Source organism: Ranitomeya imitator, chromosome 6, assembly GCF_032444005.1.
Source record: "Ranitomeya imitator isolate aRanImi1 chromosome 6, aRanImi1.pri, whole genome shotgun sequence".
Taxonomy (NCBI): domain Eukaryota; kingdom Metazoa; phylum Chordata; class Amphibia; order Anura; family Dendrobatidae; genus Ranitomeya; species Ranitomeya imitator.
The window spans coordinates 47,325,449-47,345,636 of NC_091287.1; the positions used below are offsets into that span (position 1 = coordinate 47,325,449).

At 40.6% G+C, this 20,188-nt stretch overlaps 1 protein-coding gene across 2 annotated transcripts in view; it reads right to left on the reverse strand.

Annotated features, from left to right (window-relative positions):
- MKX (mohawk homeobox) overlaps positions 1–20,188 on the reverse strand; it is a 120,272-nt gene that overhangs the window by 58,211 nt on the left and 41,873 nt on the right. For both annotated transcript variants that reach the window (XM_069729624.1, XM_069729625.1), the window contains exons 4-5: positions 19,490–19,643; positions 14,263–14,598 (exon numbers count right to left, since the gene is read on the reverse strand). In XM_069729624.1, the coding sequence (XP_069585725.1) occupies positions 14,263–14,598; positions 19,490–19,643 (490 nt within the window). The remainder of the gene's footprint in view (positions 1–14,262; positions 14,599–19,489; positions 19,644–20,188) is intronic.

Sequence of the window (20,188 nt, forward strand, 5' to 3'; positions counted from 1 at the left end):
AGATCAAAGACCTGGATCTACAGCCAAGCTGACCACACTCATAGTCATGGTAGCCATAAACAAACAGTAAATTGTACCATTTTACAGGTAAACTTGAATTACTTTTTCTTCGAAAAGTGTCTTTTCTTAACTGTTTCTTACAGATTTATCAAAGCAATGAAAATGGTCAACTTTAAAGGGAGTCTGTCAGCAAAATGTGCCTGTTCAAACCAAGCACAGGTGACTGGTACACCATTGGTAAGGCCAAACATCTCAGTGCACCTATCCACCTAATTGTTTTCTAACTATCTCTGCTCCGCTCTACATTGATGGACAACTCTAGCTTCACACGCCCCCCGAAGCGAGCAGCGAAACGCCGCCTGTCGGGCGGGAGGGAAGGACACGGTTTTGCGGTAAGCACCCTGGCTATATCAGGCCCTCATTATCGGTACTGGCATCTGTTGTATTGCACTGGTTGCACATCAACTTTGATTATATAGGATAATGACGGCCTTCCACTGTTAAACCTCTACTTAAATACCGGGATATGATACTGATCTTTATTGAATAGGAGATCTTGTAGATAGACTTTGAATATTATATTATATACCTATAATTATATCTGTTCCCTCTATGGGTTATTAACCATTTGTGACATGCCACCCCATGATTTAGACATATAAAGTAGGGGTAATAATTGGCTGCCAGTTGATATACAACCCATAGCTCACTGCATCATTGTGCCTGTATAACTGGTCCCTCCTCATGGAGGTTTTTTAGCCCTGTTTATTGTTTAGGTTTTAATTTATTGTAATAAAAATTAATTTTTAATTTTCTTGCCTGCATCACTTATTATCTGCGGGCAATTGTACCGGTATGGATATTGTTGTTGAATCTCTTGGGAGTGTTTATTTGGCAAATTATTCTCTTATGGACATTTATTATTATCTGGCTTTACAAGGTCCAGAGAAATGTGGAAAATGATGGCAGTATCATTTTCGACAGTATCCACCTATCTGATATCAACAAAACGCAGTCAATCAGAATTTGGTGCTCACCTGAAATAGGCAGATACTGTCGAAAATGGTGCTCGACAGAGCACACGGTGACTTTGTCTACATCATTAAAGTCAATGGGACTGTCAGCTCCAACGTCTGAATGCTGTTTTTTGGGGCTCGAGATGTAAGAATCAATGGAGCAACCGAGGAGTGGACAAAATGTGCTATGAAACACATGTTCGGCACATAGACAGATATTTCTATTGTAACCATAAAAGCAATATTCCTTTAATTTGTAAGGTCTACAACACTGCAAATAACTGTTTGAAAAAAAAACATTTCTTTAAATGTTCTCCTGAATCAAAAATTGAAAACTAAATGGAGAGTCCATGGTATTAAATGAAGTTGTTGTCCAGGACTTTTACACTAACTGCATAACCATAGGATAGATCATCAATGTCTGATCAGTAGGGGTGCAACACCCGGCATCCTCGCCAATCGGCTGTTATGGAAACCAGGAACAGCTGATTGACATTAGTGGGGGCACTGGGTGTCACACCCCCACTGATCAGACATTGATGTCCCATACTAACGATAGGCCATCAGTGTTAATGTCTCGAACAACCTCTTTAATACTCCATAACAAGAATGCTAATACCAATGACTTACAACCCCCACAAAAAAATTGCCACCAAACCTTTTTGAAGGAGGAAACTTTTTTCACTTTTTTCCACACTGAAACATTTTGGGGGAAAATAATAATAAAAAAAAAAAATAATAATGCAACGTTCTCATCTTTCTAGATTTGCTATGTTGGAAAGTCGCCCGACAGACCCCACTGACTTAGAATGAGGTCCGTCATGGTTCTTTCATGGCTCCATGGCTACTTTTACTGTCAAATCTGATGGAACTGCCGAGTTGTATGCAGTGTATTATTTCACTGGCATGAATTATAAGAGATCCCCGCAGTGACATTACAAAGTTATTCACGTCGCTATTCTATGTATATTTACTTAATCAGTACCTTTCACTGTGCTATTTCCAACCATTGTTTCTAGACATATTCTGTATAATTCAATCTGTGCATTTCTTATAATAATTGCTTGGAACAGATTACACTTTGTTTCTTCATGGCAGACATACTGGACCTGGGAGAATTTAACATTAAATTAAATTATAGTTATTTGACTTGAAACAACTTCGCGATCTCCAAACTTTGAACTACTGGAATTTGCAACAGATTTAGTCCTTTTTTTAAATGCAAATGTTCATTGGATATTAGGCCTGTAACAATTATAAAAACAAAGGTGTGCCCGACCAGAATTATTATACAATACATAAATATTATTATTACTAACATGAAATACTCAGACTTTATTAACCACGTCTTACCCCCTTAAATGACTGTTTAACATGCAGTAGCTATTTCATTTACAGAGAAAAATCTGTAAACCTTCCAGAGCAAACATTTCTTAGAAGCTGTGGCACATTCACAAGTAACTGAGTGTTCAACGCGGTCAGTGTTTTGCATTTTGCGATGGCAAAGTTAATAAAGCATAAAATGGAGCCATGTATTAAAATAAAGTTAAAAACCAAGTGTGGCCGGTTATATTCTCGTAGTCAACTCTACGGCCATTTATACAACTGTGTAATGGTAATAATGGTTTTTGGGATATTGGAGCAGACAATATCTATCGCTCATACATTGACTAAGTGGTAAATGTTAGATTGGTTAAAATACGAATACTGGGATCAGAATGGATAACTAAAATAAGGAAAAGGAAAAGGGAAAGGATGTTCATCGAAGACCATTGGGATGAACAAGAACAGAAATTATAAGAAGGGTCAGTTTTAGATGAAAATACTTTCCTGTACATTACCACCACAAGCTGGACTTGGGCAAAAGACAAACAAAAACTGAAAAATATATATTTGTTAATATTTTTTTTAAATAACCGTAAAAGTAATGCTAAAAAATGACAAAAAAATATTGTGTGTGAATTAAAAAAAAGTTTGTAGTGCAATTCTTCTCAATCCAATCAACAGTCCTCACTTTGAGGTCTCATGCAGATGTCCAAGCAAATTGGTTCAATCTCAGACTGCAATGCACAGACCGGCCACGGCTATCTCGACTGGAGCATCAATGCCTCATATATTCTTATGAAGCTGTCACATTCGGGTCAGGATAGCCGCGGCCATTTCGTGCACTGCAGTCTGAAATCGGACCAATTTGCACGGACATCGGCATCAGACCTCGGGCAACGGGGTCTGCTGTAGAATAGATCTTGTACTACATTGTGACTTTCATTGCCACAAGTGCCTTAATAGGGTTGTCCGGTTTAAACAAATTATCACTCATCCATAGGATAGGTGATAACTTGTTGATCATGGGAGTCCGACCACAGAAAACAGTATCGAACATCAGAGTGGGGTTCATTTATCTTCACAAGATTGGAGCAGCAGTGTGAATGTGCAACCTGCACCAGCAACCCCATAAGGAATGAATGTAATGTGACTTGTTACGCCATCTTGTAATGGGGATAAAAGTTCCCTGATCTGTCGATTGGTGAAGGTCCCAGTAGTGGGGCACCCAACGATTAGCAAATTATCATGGGCAACCACTTAAAACTTTAAAAAGTAGCTAAGGATTTTATTTCTAGGTTAACAAAAAAGATATTCACGAGATATAACCTGTATTTTATATGTACAAAACAAGATGATATGTGCTAGGCAATTGGGAAAATCTGATAGAAAGACCCTTAAATATAAGGGGCCAAGCGAGATTTAAAAAATCTTTGAGAATGTGGTTCTTTCTCAGGATTGACTATTCCAATGAAGTTATTCAAGAGCCCCAGATTACTAGATCTTAGACAGTTGTCCTGTTGGATCTAAAATGGTTGTCCAATCATCCCCTTCATTATATGCCTTATTAGTGATCTCTTAAAGCCCACTGTATTTCATTAGTGTTGAATCATGGAATGGTAGAGTTGGAGGGGACCTCCAGGGAACAAAGTGGGTGGAGAAGGGGTGGGATGAAGGCGGGATGGGGGGTAAGTCTCCCCCTCTTGTTAAATTCATGCAAGCTGTGGCTGGAATAAGATTTGCGGTGAGGCTCGCATAGAAGCACACAACACTACATGCCTCTTAACGAATCAGGAACATCCACTCCAACACGACCCCTTGCCAAGACCAGCGAAGAAATCACCGATCTTAATGAATTGCCATCATAGTCTCAAGCCAGCTTTTCAAAATATGTCTTTTCTGAGGTGCCTCAGCGTTCCAGAGTAAAACATACTCGGATGCCATACTTTGATTCATGTTGTCTGTGGTTTGGGCAACATGAATCAAATGACTATTGCAATGAAGTTATTCAAGAGCCCCAGATTACTAGATCTTAAACAGTTGTCCTGTTGGATCTAAAATGGTTGTCCCATCATCCCCTTCATTATATGCCTTATTAGTGAGGGTCCTGTGCTCAGACCATCTCCAAAAATGAGAGAAGGAGCCACTACAAAGTGGTAGATCTCTTTATGATGGACTCAGACTGACCAAGTATTTACCAGAAGCCGGATATCTAAGTGGTTGGTGTGTAATACTATACTAAAGCACAAGTGCATAATATAAAGTAATTAACCAAGTTAATCACTTTAGTAACAAGAACATCCAGATTATACAAATCCAAGGATGTGAGGAATTTCAAATTCCCCGCTGTTCCTCAGTAAATCCATCAGTAGAAAGCCAAAGGACTTTAGCTAGTGGATTTCACCCAAGAAAGTAGAACAAAAGTTGAAGTCCAACATCCCGGCAATCAACCACATTCCTTAGTTACACTCCCTACAGGAAAAGCTGGATCCAAACTGTAATTTTTACAGGACCTATGACAAGTAATACAGTGACCAAAATCCTGCTCCTGCCATCAAAAGCTTGTCGGACAGAAGGTCGTAAATACCAAAGTAAATACATGGCCTGAAAATAAACTTTCCTTTGGAAAGACGACTTCTCTGATCTGGTTCTAAGTAAAAATGAAACTTTATGAAGTTACAACCGGGCTGAGTGATGTCCTAAATAATTGATTAAGACAGTGGCTGTATTATTCTCAGGGATTTTCTGGGCAAAGAAATCTAAAGCTTTTTCCCAAAAAATCATATTTATACTTTATGCATTTTATATTTTTGTAAATCTGAATTTCAAATATTTTTCTAAATATAATTAATTCCTTGGAAGAAAAATTTTTTTTTTATAGTGTAGAACTGATACTGTTGGTTAGAAGGTCATTATTATGTGTGGATGTTCTGTCTCAATGCTATTTACAAGCAGAGAATCTGCTATGCCCTGGATAAAAGTAACTATTACTGGGAACAATCATATATACTATTATATTTTTTTATATACTTGAAAGGACACTTTAATTACTGATGTCTGCACATGTTATAACATATGATTAATTTTATATAATATAGATATTAGTAAAAAAAAAGTCAAAGTTTAACTCACCTTGGCGGGCGGTCCGATCCAATGGGTGTCGCGGTCCGTGGCCTCCCATCTTCTTACGATGATGTCCTCTTCTTGTCTTCAAGCTGCGGCTCTGGCGCAGGCGTACTTTGTCTGCCCTGTTGAGGACAGAGCAAAGTACTGCAGTGCGCAGGCGCCGGCAAAGGTCAGAGAGGCCTGGCGCCTGCGCAATGCAGTACTTTGCTCTGCCCTCAACAGGGCAGACAAAGTACGCCTGCGCCGAAGCGTGAATACAAGAAGAGGACGTCATCGTAAGAAGATGGGAGGCCCCGCACCACCCATCAGACCGGACTGCAGCGGTAACGCCCATGGGTGAGTATAATATAACCTCTTTTTCTCATCTTTCAGGATACATTGGGGGCTTATCTACAGCATTCCAGGATGCTGTAGATAAGCCCCTGATGCTGGTGGGCTTAGCTCAACTTCCATTTTGGAGGTGACAGGTTCCCTTTAAAGCCCACGGTATTTGGTTAGGGTTGAATCATAGAATGGTAGCGTTGGAGGGGACCTCCAGGGAACAAAGTGGGTGGAGCAGGGGTGGGATGAAGGCGGGATGGGGGAAGTGTCCCCCTCTTGTTAAATTCATGCAAGCTGTGGCTGGAATAAGATTTGCGGTGAGGCTCGCATAGAAGCGCACAGCACTACATGCCTCTTAATGAATCAGGAACATCCACTCCAACACGACCCCTCGCCAAGACCGGCGAAGAAATCACCGATCTTGATGAATTGCCATCATAGTCTCAAGGCAGCTTTTCAAACTATGTCTTTTCTGAGGTGCCTCAGTGTTCCAGAGTAAAACATACTCGGATGCCATACTTTGATTCTTGTTGTCCGTGGTTTGGGCAACATGAATCAAATAACAGGTTCCCTTTAAAGTGGATATGTCACCAGAAATTCACAATCCAACTGTATACGTTACTAAACAGATATCTTAGATCTAATGAGGCTGGGATACTTACTGTGAAAATTCAAGTCTGTTTAATCCTTTTTGAGAGTTTAATCTCAATCTCCACCCACAAAACTTGATTAACAAATTAACAGATCATCACTGTCCCCCACTTCCTGCTGCTGCTGAGATCTCATATTGCTCAGAACAAGCTGCAGCAGTCAGTCGTCTTGGGTGGATGGAGACTGAATACACATGGACTCATAAACTAGTGACAAATCCACTTTATAGTCTACAGAACTGACAGAAACAGGCAAGTACTGCGAATTAGACTTTGAATGGATAGCCGATTAATGTTATAGGAATACATATAGCGAGGATGTAGGTCGACCAACTGATAGCAAAATATGAGCAGAATCATATGGCCAGTGAGCAAAACATATATAGAAAAATTTTCTGAAAAAGTAAATGTACATTATATCATGAAGCAGAGATGCAATTTCCAGCTTTAAGGAAGCAGCGGCCTGCCACAGGAATGTATTGGCTCAACTCTGTCATTCCAAGAGAGGGCTTTACCAAATATTGCTACCCATATTACCAAGTGTTATATCATCCCAAAATAATCTGTACAACTCTACACAAGAAATGAGTTACAGCTATTTATGGCAGGAGAAAAAGGAGGAGAAATGGATAAAAAAGTAATAATAGGATGAAATTACTGAAGTCTGAATTGGATGGGTATTCAACAGCAACAGGAGATATAGTAACACTACACATTATGTGGACAAAAGTGTTGGGACACGTGTCTTAATCAATGAATTCAGACTTTTCATCCAGCCCTTCATCCCCGGTGTATAACATCCGGCCCCTCACCCCCGATGTATAACATCCGGCCTCTCACCCCCAGTATATAATATCTGGCCCCTCACCCCAGTATATAATATCTGGCCCCTCACCCCCAGTGTATAACATCCGGCCCCTTATTCCTGGAGTATAACATTCAGTCTCTTACTCTCGGTGTATAACATTCAGCCCCTCACCCCCGGAGTATAACATCCAGCTCCTCACCCCCGGTATATAAAATCCAGCCCCCTTGCCTTTCAGTGTATAACATCCAGCCCCTCACCCTCAGTGTATAACATCCAGCCCCTCACCCCCCAGTGTAAAACATTCAGCCCCTCACTCTCGGTATATAACATCTGTTCCCTCTCCCCAAGTGTATAATATCCAGCCCCTTGCCCCCTAGTGTATAACATCCAACCCCTTGCCCCAGTGTGTAACATCCGGCCCCTCACCCCCGGTGTATAACATCCAGCTCCCCACCCCCGGTGTATAACATCCATCCTGTCACCCCTGATGTATAACATCCAGCTCCTCACCCCCGGTGTATAACATCCAGCTTCTCACCTCCGGTATATAACATCCAGCCCCCTCGCCTCTCGGTGTATAACATCTGGCCCCTCAACCCCAGTGTATAACATCCAGCCCCTCGCCCCCAGTGTATAACATCCAGCCCCTTGCCCCAGTGTATAACATCCAGCCCCTCATTCCCGATGTATAACATCCAGCCCCTTGTCCCAGGTGTATAACATCCAGCCCCCTTGCCTCTCAGTGTATAACATCCAGCCCCTCGCCTCCAGTGTATAATATCTTGCCCCTCGCCCCCAATGTATAACATCCAGCCCATCGCCCAAGTGTATAACATCCAGCCCCTCGCCTCTCGGTGTATAACATCTGGCCCCTCACCCCCAGTGTACAACACCTGGTCCCTCCCCCAGTGTATAACATCCTGCCCCTCACCCCCAGTGTATAACATCCTGCCCATTGCCCAAGTGTATAACATCCAGCCCCCTTGCTCCTGGTGTATAACATCTGGCCCCTCGTCCCCTGGTGTATAACATCTAGTTACTCACCCCAGTATAACATCCAGCCCATAGCCATCCCGTATCGCTTTGTTAACATGTGAAAGAATGGTTCTTACTAAAGAGTTCACTGATACCAGCACAGTCCTGTAATAAGAGCCACTAGTGTAACAAATCCATTCATGACATTTCTTCCCTGGTAATAAGCATAATACTCGCCAAAGTTGTGTTAAATCAATAACTGTAGGGTCTAACCCTCCTCTCCAACATCAGCACAAAAAAAGCTTCATGGCATGGGTTTCCATGGTTGAGCAACTGAATGCAAGCATTACATCACCAAGCACAATGCCAAGTGTCGGATTAAGTGGTATAAAGTATGGAGCATTCTGGAGCAATAGCATTGTGTTCTGTGTAGTGACAGATGAGGATCACTCTTCTCTATTTGGCATCTGATTGATGAGTTTGATGATGGTCAGGAGAACAATAGCTGCCTTAATGAACTGTGCCAGCTGTAAAGTTTGATGGAGGAGGGTGTTAGGAGTCGAGTTCCCGCCGCTGCACAGAGGGAATCTCGAACCATGTCTGCTGCGGTCTCCCATCCTGCATCGGCCACAGTGGAGCCTACTTAGCGGAGACGTCGGTCCCAGCATCTCACTGAATCTAATACTGTGCAGAGGGTTGCTGTGCCTCTCCAGGCTCTGCTATTGTACCCTGCACTGATCTGCAGCGAGCAGGCTTTTCTGGGACTAAATCCTGGTTTGCACACACTGAGCATGCCCAGGGTAAGATCTCTCAGTGGAGATCCAGGGTCACATGCTCAGGTACTGCAGCAACTTCCATTGGTCCTCCAGGAAGGTCCTGTACCTGATCAAGTTCTGTGGCAGCCTTCCATTGGTCCTTCTTTGAAGGTCCTGAAAGTGATACAGCTATAAAAGATTCTCATGACCGCACGGCCATGCGCTAGTATCAAATATGTACTAGCTCAGCACCAGTGTGGTCGTGTGTGTGGTCAGGGACCCGGCTGAAATAAGCCCCTAGAATGCTGGCACCTCCGGCGAGGAATTTATGTGTGAATTCAGGGCTGGCTAATAGCCGATAGAATTCCGGCTCCACTGGAGAGGAGCTGTGTGTTGGTTGGACTACATGACCACTGTCAGCTCTACACAGTAGCTGTGTCCCCTGTGAGCTAAACAGGGCACAGCGTTCTCTTTACTATGGGCTCTGTGAAGTAACAGAGTTCGTTTGTTCTAATTTGCTTCGCTGCCTTAGCAGCAGGTTCTTTCCTGCACGGTGGATCCCGGGTTGCGAACGCACCTATCCCATCTAATAAATATATTCAGTGCGTTCCGCCAACCCTAACAGCGGGATAATGATGTTGGCTTGTTATTCGGCAATTGGCCTAGCCCTCTTCGTTCTAGTGATAGTAAATTTTAATGCATTAGAATATAATTTTGTCAATTGTTGCTTCCAACTTTGTGGGAACAGCTTTGGGAAGGCCATTTTCTATTCCCCATGACTTTGTCCAAAGTTAATTAAGGCATGGTTGGGGGGAGTTTGGTCGAAGAACAAGACCGACCGCACAAAGCCCTGACCTCAACACCATTAAACACCTTAGGGATGACCTAAAACAGAGATTGTGAGCCCGGCCCTCTTCTGTGACATTAGCGTATGACCTCAAAAGTGCTCTTCTGGGTGAATGGGCAAAAATTCTCAACAGATACACCTAAAAATCTTGTAGAAAACCTTCCTAGGAGAGTGAAAGCTTTAATAGCTGCAAAGGGGGGAACATCTACACATTAATGTCTAAGAAAAAGAAAAAAACCCCGCACTGCTGCCTATAGCGATCACCTTACAGCATGTCCTATGCTGCTATGCCAGTACCGAAACCATCTACTCCAAAACATAGGCACATCGGGTGCATAACCATAAAAAGCACATGAAATTCAGAAAAAAGAAGAAAAAAATGGTTTAAACTCACCAGGCCCGATCAAAAAGATTAGTCTTTATTAGGACATATGCGGTGTAGACAGGGAGAACATGTTCTCCCTGTCTACACCGCATATATATCCTAATAAAGACTAATCTTTTTGATCGGGCCTGGTGAGTGCAAACCAATTTTTTCTTCTTTTTTCTGTATCTACACATTAATGCCTATTCATTTAGGATGGGATAACATGAGAGCTCCGGTAGGTGCAATGTGTAATGTCACAATAATTTTATCCATTTAGTATATTTTTAATTTCATTAAACCGGAGCGGAATACTTCAATTCTCAAAATCTCCCAGCATTTGGGAGAACAGGACGACGAGCGGGGAAACTAGGGACTAGTAATATTTTTAGTTTGGTCGAAGTTATATTAGAAAGTTTCTTATTTTCACTGTAAATTAAATGTACAATTAAAATGTAGCTACTGTTCAAATATTTAAATAATACTAATTAATAATAATTTTATTTCTATAGTGCCAACATATTCCGTAGCACTTTACATTATACAGGGGACTTGTGCAGACAATAGATATTACAGTGTAACAATAAATGTGTTGCATAAACGCTGCGTTTTTTCCCAATGTAGTTTTGTGCAGAATCATTGTTGTGTGGGTTTTTTGGTGCTTTAGTTTTTAAGTGCAAAATACACTGAAATATTCATTAAAAAAATGCTGTAGAAATTCAATAATCAGAGCAGATTGCTATTACATATTTTGGTGCAGATACCTACGGAAAGAAATACAGAGGAAAAAGCGAAAATTGGGAACATGGCCTCAGAGAGTCTCCAAACAAGACTGATCATAGTAACATAGTAACATAGTTAGTAAGGCCGAAAAAAGACATTTGTCCATCCAGTTCAGCCTATATTCCATCATAATAAATCCCCAGATCTACGTCCTTCTACAGAACCTAATAATTGTATGATACAATATTGTTCTGCTCCAGGAAGACATCCAGGCCTCTCTTGAACCCCTCGACTGAGTTCGCCATGGTCCATTATTTACTTTCTAGGTTACGTTCCCACGATCTGTTTTTGGTGAGTTTTTGATTTTGCCGATTTTCTGCACCATTTCTACTCCTATTAAGCAATTTTAATTACTTGTATTTTTGAGTGTGATAGTTTTACATGAGCTTTTATTGCATCTTTTACGCTGTACTTTTTGGGGTATGTTGTGTTTTAAACAAATCTGTTTTGTTTTTGACACTTAATGGTATTTGATAAAATGTTATTGATACAGTCATGTGCGTATTACATGTGTTTTTTCCGCGGAAGCGCACTAAAAACGCATGTGCGTTTTTTTAACTTGCAGAATTTTGGCATCAAATGCAAGTCTATGGGGAAAATCTGCACATAAAATTGACTAGCTGCTTATTTGAAGCACGCAAAAAAAAAAAAAATACAGTGGGCAGGAGATTTCTATAATCCCATCCACTTTGCTGGAACTGTAAGATGCTGCGTGTTTGATACAGTGAAAATTTGCAGTGTCAAAGACGTGCTAAAAAATTCATCGTGAGCACACAGCCCTACAGTGGAAAATTTGCAGAAAAGTCCTGTTCGGAAAAAAAAAAATGCAGATTTTGTTGTGGAAATGCTGCACATTTGTTGATGATTTTACCCTTTTCATTTCTAAAGGTGAAACTGGAAAAGAAAATCTACTTGTAATAAAATTAAAAAAAATAATAACAAATCGGACAAGTGGCTGTCGTATATATGTTATTTCAACAGAGGAACCTATAGAGATGATCGAGGCATTGACATGACAATGGTATATACCGCTACTCTAGAAAATATTGTTCTTATATGCATTTTATACATCCCTCTAAACACGGTGTCAGATTTGTCACCTTTCTCTGTAATTTTTTTTTCCCAGCGCCACATTAGTAAATTTTCTTCTATGTTGTTAAGGCTGGTTTCAACAGATCGTAAAAATGTGTTTGCAAGGCCAGGAAGAGGCGAAAGGTGGAACTTTCCGCTGGGTGATAATGATCTTAGAAATTAGGTTTGCAATAATGCCGAACGGTTTGCAAATCAGATGTGTTGTACAACAGTGAGTGTTTCTGTACATCGTTCCTGTGAGCTCACTGTCCAGACTCCAGACCTCAGTAACAAGTCCCAGATGAATTTACTTCTACTAGAACTTGCTGGCCTCGCTTTGTGTTGTAAGCACCACACCTATGTAATATTGTGTGCGAGCTCAGAAACAGCAGAAGTGAGGAGTAAAGTTTTCACTCCAGACTGGAATCTTCTTCGGGCTTGTCAGCGTGATGGCATTTAATTCTGCAGGAGTCGCTTACATAAAAAAAAAATGAGCAAAGCCAATTCTTTCCACTGGAATATCTGCTAAAATAATGTTATTAAAGATAATAACCTATTTCATAATGTTTTTATACCCCTTACTGGTATGAGGAATCTGCAACTAGACTGTGAAGCTGTCAGATCTGCTGAAGAGGACAGGGGTGAAACGGTATAAGGTACCAATATGGGAACATTCCCAGCATACAATCAAAGCCTATTCTATGAAGATGTGAGGCCTAGGGCAACATACTCACAGTGTCTGCCACATTCTCAGGCTTAAAGGGGATGTCCAGTGAAAACAAGTTATCATCTATCCATAGGGATGGTGCATGTGTCTGTATTTTCGGGCCAAGAGCGATCAGCCATAACATCAGATTGCACTGGGACCAATATTATTCTAGGCGTCATGTACACATAGGTTTTTTAAGGAAAAAAATCAATGCATGCATGAGTTGGATCCAAAATTCAGATCGCACTCATCCCTGCGAGTCAATAAGTGCGTGGAGAACATGGGACTGCACTTGTATGACATCCGGATGACAATTTCCATGGACTGACAGGAAGAGAATGGGGAATTTTTTTTCTCCATATTCTCATTATCCGAGAGAATCGGATCACACTCTAATCACACTGTGATCAGAGTTTTATCCGAGTGTGATTTACACAATCGTTCCGATTCTCTAGGATAAGAGAATACACGGTCGTCTGTATGAGTCCATAAAATGAGTGATAACTTGCTAATCAGTCGATATCCCACAGATAAAATACACACCCATCAATAGATCAAAGAATTTTTGTTACTGACGAAAAACTTACATCTTCACTATATAAATGGCACAGCAGGTTCAACACCTGACCTCCGCTCCATTCAGTCTCTGTGGGGCCTCCCAAAAAAAGACGAAAGCAGAACTCAGCAGCCCCATAGGGAATGAATGCAATGCGTGTCCAACATGTGCACAGCCCCATTCTACTGACTGATCCAGGGCACAGCAGTCTGCACCACCCACCAATAAACTAGTTATCGTCACCTACCCTGAGGATAAGTGGTAATTTGTTTTCCCCAGACAACCACTTTATCAAGCAAAGAACATGTTTACCAAAATCGTTAAGGAGCCTGACTAACCATTGTGCCCCATAACATGGCAAGATACTGTATGTCTGGCGATGACAACTCTGATTAGAATCAAATCCCTTCTATTAAGGGGCACACAAACTAAATAATAGACTGATTGTCCACCTTTCTGGAAAAAATTTTTTTTTATTAAATTAATGTATTTTGGGCAAAAAATATTTTTTACATGGAGGTTTCATTAAAACATTTTGCACTATTTGGCATTTACAGCGGAGAGTATTGTGTTGTGAGAGATGCTCCTTAGACTCCCTGTGAATGGGAATAAAGTTTTTAGTAATATTTGTTTTTAACTCTGATCTGAACGTGTGGGTATCGTCCATGTGGGTATATATTGAATTTTGATTCTGCTTAGCCCCCTTTACAATAGTACTTTACACAGATACTAATCCATTACCACTACCCTCGTCCAGGCTTTATTGGAAGTGTGCAGAACAGTTCTTCCAAAATTTACTATAAAAAGAAGGTTCCGCAAGTAGTAACTGAAGCCACATAATTTAACAACATACATCTCTGGCACACTTACCGATATCGAAATCCTTAGGCCTTATAGAATTGTTACCTAAGCCAAAAGGAAAGCAGAAATGGAAAGCGGCATCTGTAGGTGCACTCACCTGTACGGTAAACAAAATTGCCTTCAGTTTCTGAGGATGAAGGGGACACAAGCTCTTCTTCAAACTCGTTTGAGCTGAATGATCCTGAGTGGTTTCTCTGTCTTGTGTTTTCTCTCATGACTGAATTAGTGGCCATGACATGTCTTAAGGAGTCATTGAGATAACGATGCAATAAACTACTTTTGTATTTCGGAGGTGAGACGTAGTCTTCATTGGTAGTAGCTTCTGCCCTCATCCCTGACTTGATGACCGAGTTCTCAGCATTTATCACAGTATGGTGGATGGGTTTATCATAGACTTCTTCATTAGCATGACCCATGGGAGCATTTTCTCCCTCTGAAAAAAAAAATGTTTTATGGATTTAGGTGAAAGAAAAAAAAAGATGTATCACACTGAGGTGATGAGTGTACACTTCCTCTAAATAGTATACTGTTTATTCCTCTAAATAATGGTACCTAAAGGGATTGTCCCACAGGATAAGTGATGTGTTTGATTGCTGGAAGTCCCACCACCAATTCAGGAATAGTATTTCTGTGCCCACATTTTTTGGAACTGAGCACTGCCCATCAATGTCTATGAGATTGGAGGAGATAACCATGTGTGTCATTTTCTTGTCAGTCCCAAAGGCAAAGAATGGAGTGGCAGCACACACACCCAATTGCCACTTCATTTAATCAGTGACCATAGGACTCCCAATGGTCAGATGGCTCCTTGACATAGGGATCATTCATATGAGAGTATAACTCGGACGAGTGCTGATGTTTTATCGGATAGCACTTGGACCAATGTTACATATACTATGGGTAAGTGCTGATTAGCATTTTTTTTCTCTTACCGATTTGGCATGAGAAAAAAAACGCAACACGTTGCGATTTCCAGAGCAAATCGTATGGCACAGAGCCATTCAACTCTATGGATCCCTGGAAAACATTGGCCAGCACTCGGATGATTTCCGTAGACTCATACAAAGGAGAAGATGGAGAAATGTTGTTCTCTATCTTCTTATCTGTCCTATTCAGCGGTTGATCGGAGGGTCATTACCATAATCGATCCAAATTTCCAAGAAAAGAGAATATATGCTCGTGTGATCCTACTGTAGATTGTTTTTCATCAGAGTGTCTTCTTTTGCCATAAGTGTGGCATCTGTTTTTCTAGTATGCAAAAAAACTAAATTCCGAGCTTCTCCTACCTATTAAATAGTAAAACAGTGGAATGCACTCAATTGACACAACTTGGGCATCCGAGTGCTATCCTTTTTTTTAAAAGACCAATTCACGGTCACAAGGTTTAGTACCAAATTTGGAAGGTATCACCTATACATATCATGGGTGATAACTTTCTGATCTCTGGGGTTCGATGGCTAGGACCACTACTAATCTTTTGTACCGGCTGAAAAAGATATGACCACTACAAATCTTTTGGTACTGCATGAAAAAGCTATGACAACCACCAATCTTGTGGTACTTCCTGAAAAAGCTAAGTGCAGCCCTCAGCCGTTCCATAGGCAACGAATGAAACAGAGATACGCAGGCCCACCTATACATATCATGGGTGATAACTTTCTGATCTCTGGGGTTCGATGGCTAGGACCACTACCAATCTTTTGTACCGGCTGAAAAAGATATGACCACTACAAATCTTTTGGTACTGCCTGAAAAAGCTATGACTACCACCAATCAGAGAGATGCGCAGGCCCAACCTCTGCTACGTTGGGACACCATTCTGTAGAGTCTCATTAATGGAGTTGGGAGAGGGCTCAATTAATCAATTTATACCAATTTGGTATAAAAAAAAAACCTTTAAATGCTTAAAATTTGAAAACTGCACATTTTGTTGAATGTAAATGATTAGGTAACAACTTTATTTTTGTGGGGTAATTTTTGTTAGTGAAGAAAGTAACATTTGCGGAATCCATTCTTAATGATAAGAATTATGTTTATTATCCCTTCTGCTCTAACAATGAACAACGGAACTTGAGAGCACGTAATTCTGAATAAATCTATCCAGATTTATTTTTTTAAGACTGGTGTGAAAGGGGAGACAGGGGTCACCAGCTCAGGAGGTACAGACTGGGTAATAAACACATGTATTTCAATCATAGGTATGGTCTTGACCTTTTAAGCCATTCTGCTCTGTATTCTTGTATTTCAAACCATGCTTAAAAAAAAACTCAATTTCTGTACCAATAAACATTCCCCGTTGACTCAGTGGAACTGTTCTATTTAGACTGATCTGCAACTTATTCTTTGCAGGAATAGTCCTTCTTTTCTTAGAAAGTCTGGCTAGTGTCCAGTATAAATATAAATTCACCATATAGGCTACCTCTGCGTAACCCACATGTAAGGGATCAAATATCGTTCCTTGTTTTATTTCATTTATGACACGTTCCTCATCTTTACGCTACCGCTGCTCTGTCTCAAGACATAAATAATATGAAGAATGTTCTCACTGAAGAAATAATTCAAGGTTGTGTAAATCTAGATGTTGCTTAGGATAACACTTCAGCCTTGCAGAAGGTCCTACAATATCTTCTTGTCACCCCTGTCGGCTCAAACATTGAAAAGCATTGACAAGACGCTGCCCATTTGGGAACAGTATGGTAGACCGCTCTCCACTTGGAATATTTATTTTAGAATATTTCCATGGTAACATGAAAAAACTTAAGCATCCATAAAGAGGAGCAGCAGAAGCGTACAGAAGATCGGGCCATACATCCTGATTAAGGCTGTCGACACATCTGCGTTGGAGTTTGTCAGTAGTTCTGTTAGATTTGACAACCAGAACCCCAACAGATACCACTGTCGATCATCAAGATCCATCAGGATTTTTTTCATGAAGGATCTGACACTGAATCATGGATTCCACTGTAAACGGAAGTCATGATGACTAGAGATGAGCAAATTCATTTGAGTGGAGGCGACTTGTATTAGAATTTTACGAAAAATTTTCAATTGTCAAAATGCTGATTTTTCTTTAATTCTGTAGTTTCTGCTGGCCGATATTTTTTCGGAACCACAAAAGGCCATAAAAATGTTTTTAAAAATTCTTATATGCACCTCTCCGACCCCTTTGCGTAACCCAACTAGTCCTTACCGAATTTTTCAAACCTCTTACGCTTTTATGAGGGCCCGGGAGGATTCTGCACAAGGTCACGGTGTCATGACATCACGGTGTGCACTATGACCTTGAACATGAATGTGCAGAACCCTCTTCCCTGGCCCAATTAAATCCGGAGGTCCTGGACCAGCGCAAGTGGTGGTGATCTGAAGATGTGATGAGTACCAGACGGGTGACGCAGAAGGGTTGGAGAGGGGATAATAAGGATTTTATTCACTTTTTACATCTTGCATTTAGTAGACTATGTTTTCATTTGCGCCATGACTAGAGAGCGGATCAGGCAAAATTCACAAGACAGTGTTCACACTAGGAAATTATCTTTGGAATCCTGTTCAGGTGTGAAGCCTCTCAGACTTTTTTCTTTTTACTTTTTTCCAATAGTGGTGAAAAAAAACAACAATTCCACTATAATTTTATAGTTTAGGTTCTAACAGATGTGGCAATACCATTTAAAATTATTTTTAGATATTTTATTTTACAGTGGTAAAATATTTTGTAAGGTAAAAAGTTTTTTCGTCTTCATTTAACTTGACATTTTCTTTTTATAAACCTTATTGATCTTTTTAATATCAATTTTTGTTTTGCCACACTCTAGTAGTCGGACCTTGCAATCATTTGGTAGACTTCACACCAGGAATTTTTTTCTTTGGGATCAGGCTTTACATTGGGCTAATAAACTTAAAGATGAAGTATGAGTGGTCAGCCGATAGCAGGTCAATAAATTTGATAATGTCATTAACAAATATACAAATATGGGGGTGCAAATTGTTGAAAAGCTTGTCCAAGTGCTCTTAAGTAACTTATTAATGGGGTGATGAAATTCCTCATTAATATGACGACCTACCCTAGTGATAGTTCATGAGCACCTAGGTTCCAAATAACCCTACTAAGATGGTGCTATTCTGGACAGCTTGAACAAACTAATACAAAACAAATAATAAAAACTCCTTGAGAAAACCACCCAAAATTGGTTGTCTCTTGGAGAAGTTTTACTGAATGTGATTTTAAGGGAACCTATCACCATGAAAATACAGTCTAATCTACAGACACCATCCGATAGAGCAGGGGGAGCGGAGTAGATTAATATATAATTTAGTGAGAAAACATTCTCTAAAACCTGTAATTTATTAATTTAATCCTCTGCTCTTTCTGGGATGTTTGGTCCAGTGGGCGGTCCTCTCAATGACTGACAGCTTTATTTGAATACATTGATAGCTGTCAGTCACTGATAGGACCGCCCACTGGACTGAAAATCCCAGAAAGAGAAGTTTAATATAAAGCTGTAATATAAAGCTGGATATAAAGCTGTAATATTGCTTTCAATGTGGAGTTCAGGGTAATTATACGGGATGCATTATTTTGTTGACACATAAGTTTTTCAAAAATCTAATAATGTCGTTCAAAAGAGAAAAATCACCCAAAGTTCCAACCATTAGGTGTCTTCCTGTTACCTTGTAGCTATCTACTGCCTGTTGTCAAGTGTAATCCTTTTCTCGTAACCGAGATGCTGAGACAGCTTACACGTAGTGAGGTAAGGGTTTTGTCTTTCTGTACCTGAGAGTCTGTCAAGCTACATGCAGGCAATACCTAGAGGCAGGATTGTAGTTCAGGCAAGCCATTGGACAAAGCAAGAACAAAGTGAGAAAATAGATGCCCTTGCACCTATAGTGCTGGCAGAATTCTGACAAAGAAGACTTGGTCACTCAAAAACAGTGTATTGCAGGTTACAGAACATTGAATCGAGACAGTTCCTGGACATATCAGACTGCTATGGACATCATCTTTGGGAGGATCAGGGCAGTAAAATCATACTTTTGTACAAGTTTTGTGAGAAAAGGCAGGTATAATTTAATTTAAAAATGTCAATCTGTGCATCCTGATTAATCAAAACCACATAAATAAAGAAGTGATGGGCGGCATGCTCTGCGGTTTTTGGTTTTACTGCCAATATCGTAGTCCAAAAGTAAGAAGATGAGGCAGCGATAACATCGACAAAGACTTGTCATTAACGAGCGTCACCTAGAAAGAATATGGATTGTCCTGTGCCTAATATGAGTGCGACCTCGACCTCTCACAATCACAGCCACTATCACAGTACAAGAGAACGAACCTTCTGAACAGGAGTCTTCACTGCTGACACTCAGCCGCTCAGCGTTGCCTTGGACGTATTTGTTATATAACTTTATCCTCAAAGCCCAGCTCAGGTCTGGTTGTCTCACAGTGTTTTTGAGGCGTCGTCTTGCATTTGCAAACCAGTTTGAAACCTGGAACGGGAAAAAAATAAATCATTATTAACATCATTTAAATCTTATAAGCAATTGGTATCAAGTCAATTGAAACCTGGAAATACTAAACACATTGTCGAGCGCAACATCAAAGTTCCAAAAAAGGACAGAATGATGGACATGTCAACAGGTCAGAAAGGACAGATTTAGCGCTTTCCCTTACATCCCTTGCTCTTGGATTAGGGAAAAAAACAACAGATGTCTATGGGAGAAAAAAATGCCCCACTTAAGGGGACACTGTCACCTGAATTTGGAGGGGACAATCTTCAGCCATGGAGGTGGGGTTTTGGGGTTTTTGATTCACCCTTTCCTTACCCGCTGGCTGCATGCTGGCTGCAATATTGGATTGAAGTTCATTCTCTGTCCTCCATAGTACACGCCTGCGCTGTACAAGATTGCACCTTGTGCAGGCGTGTACTACGGAGGACAGAGAATGAACTTCAATCCAATATTGCAGCCAGCGGGTAAGGAAAGGGTGAATCAAAAAACCCCAAACCCCGCCTCCATGGCTGAAGATTGTTCCC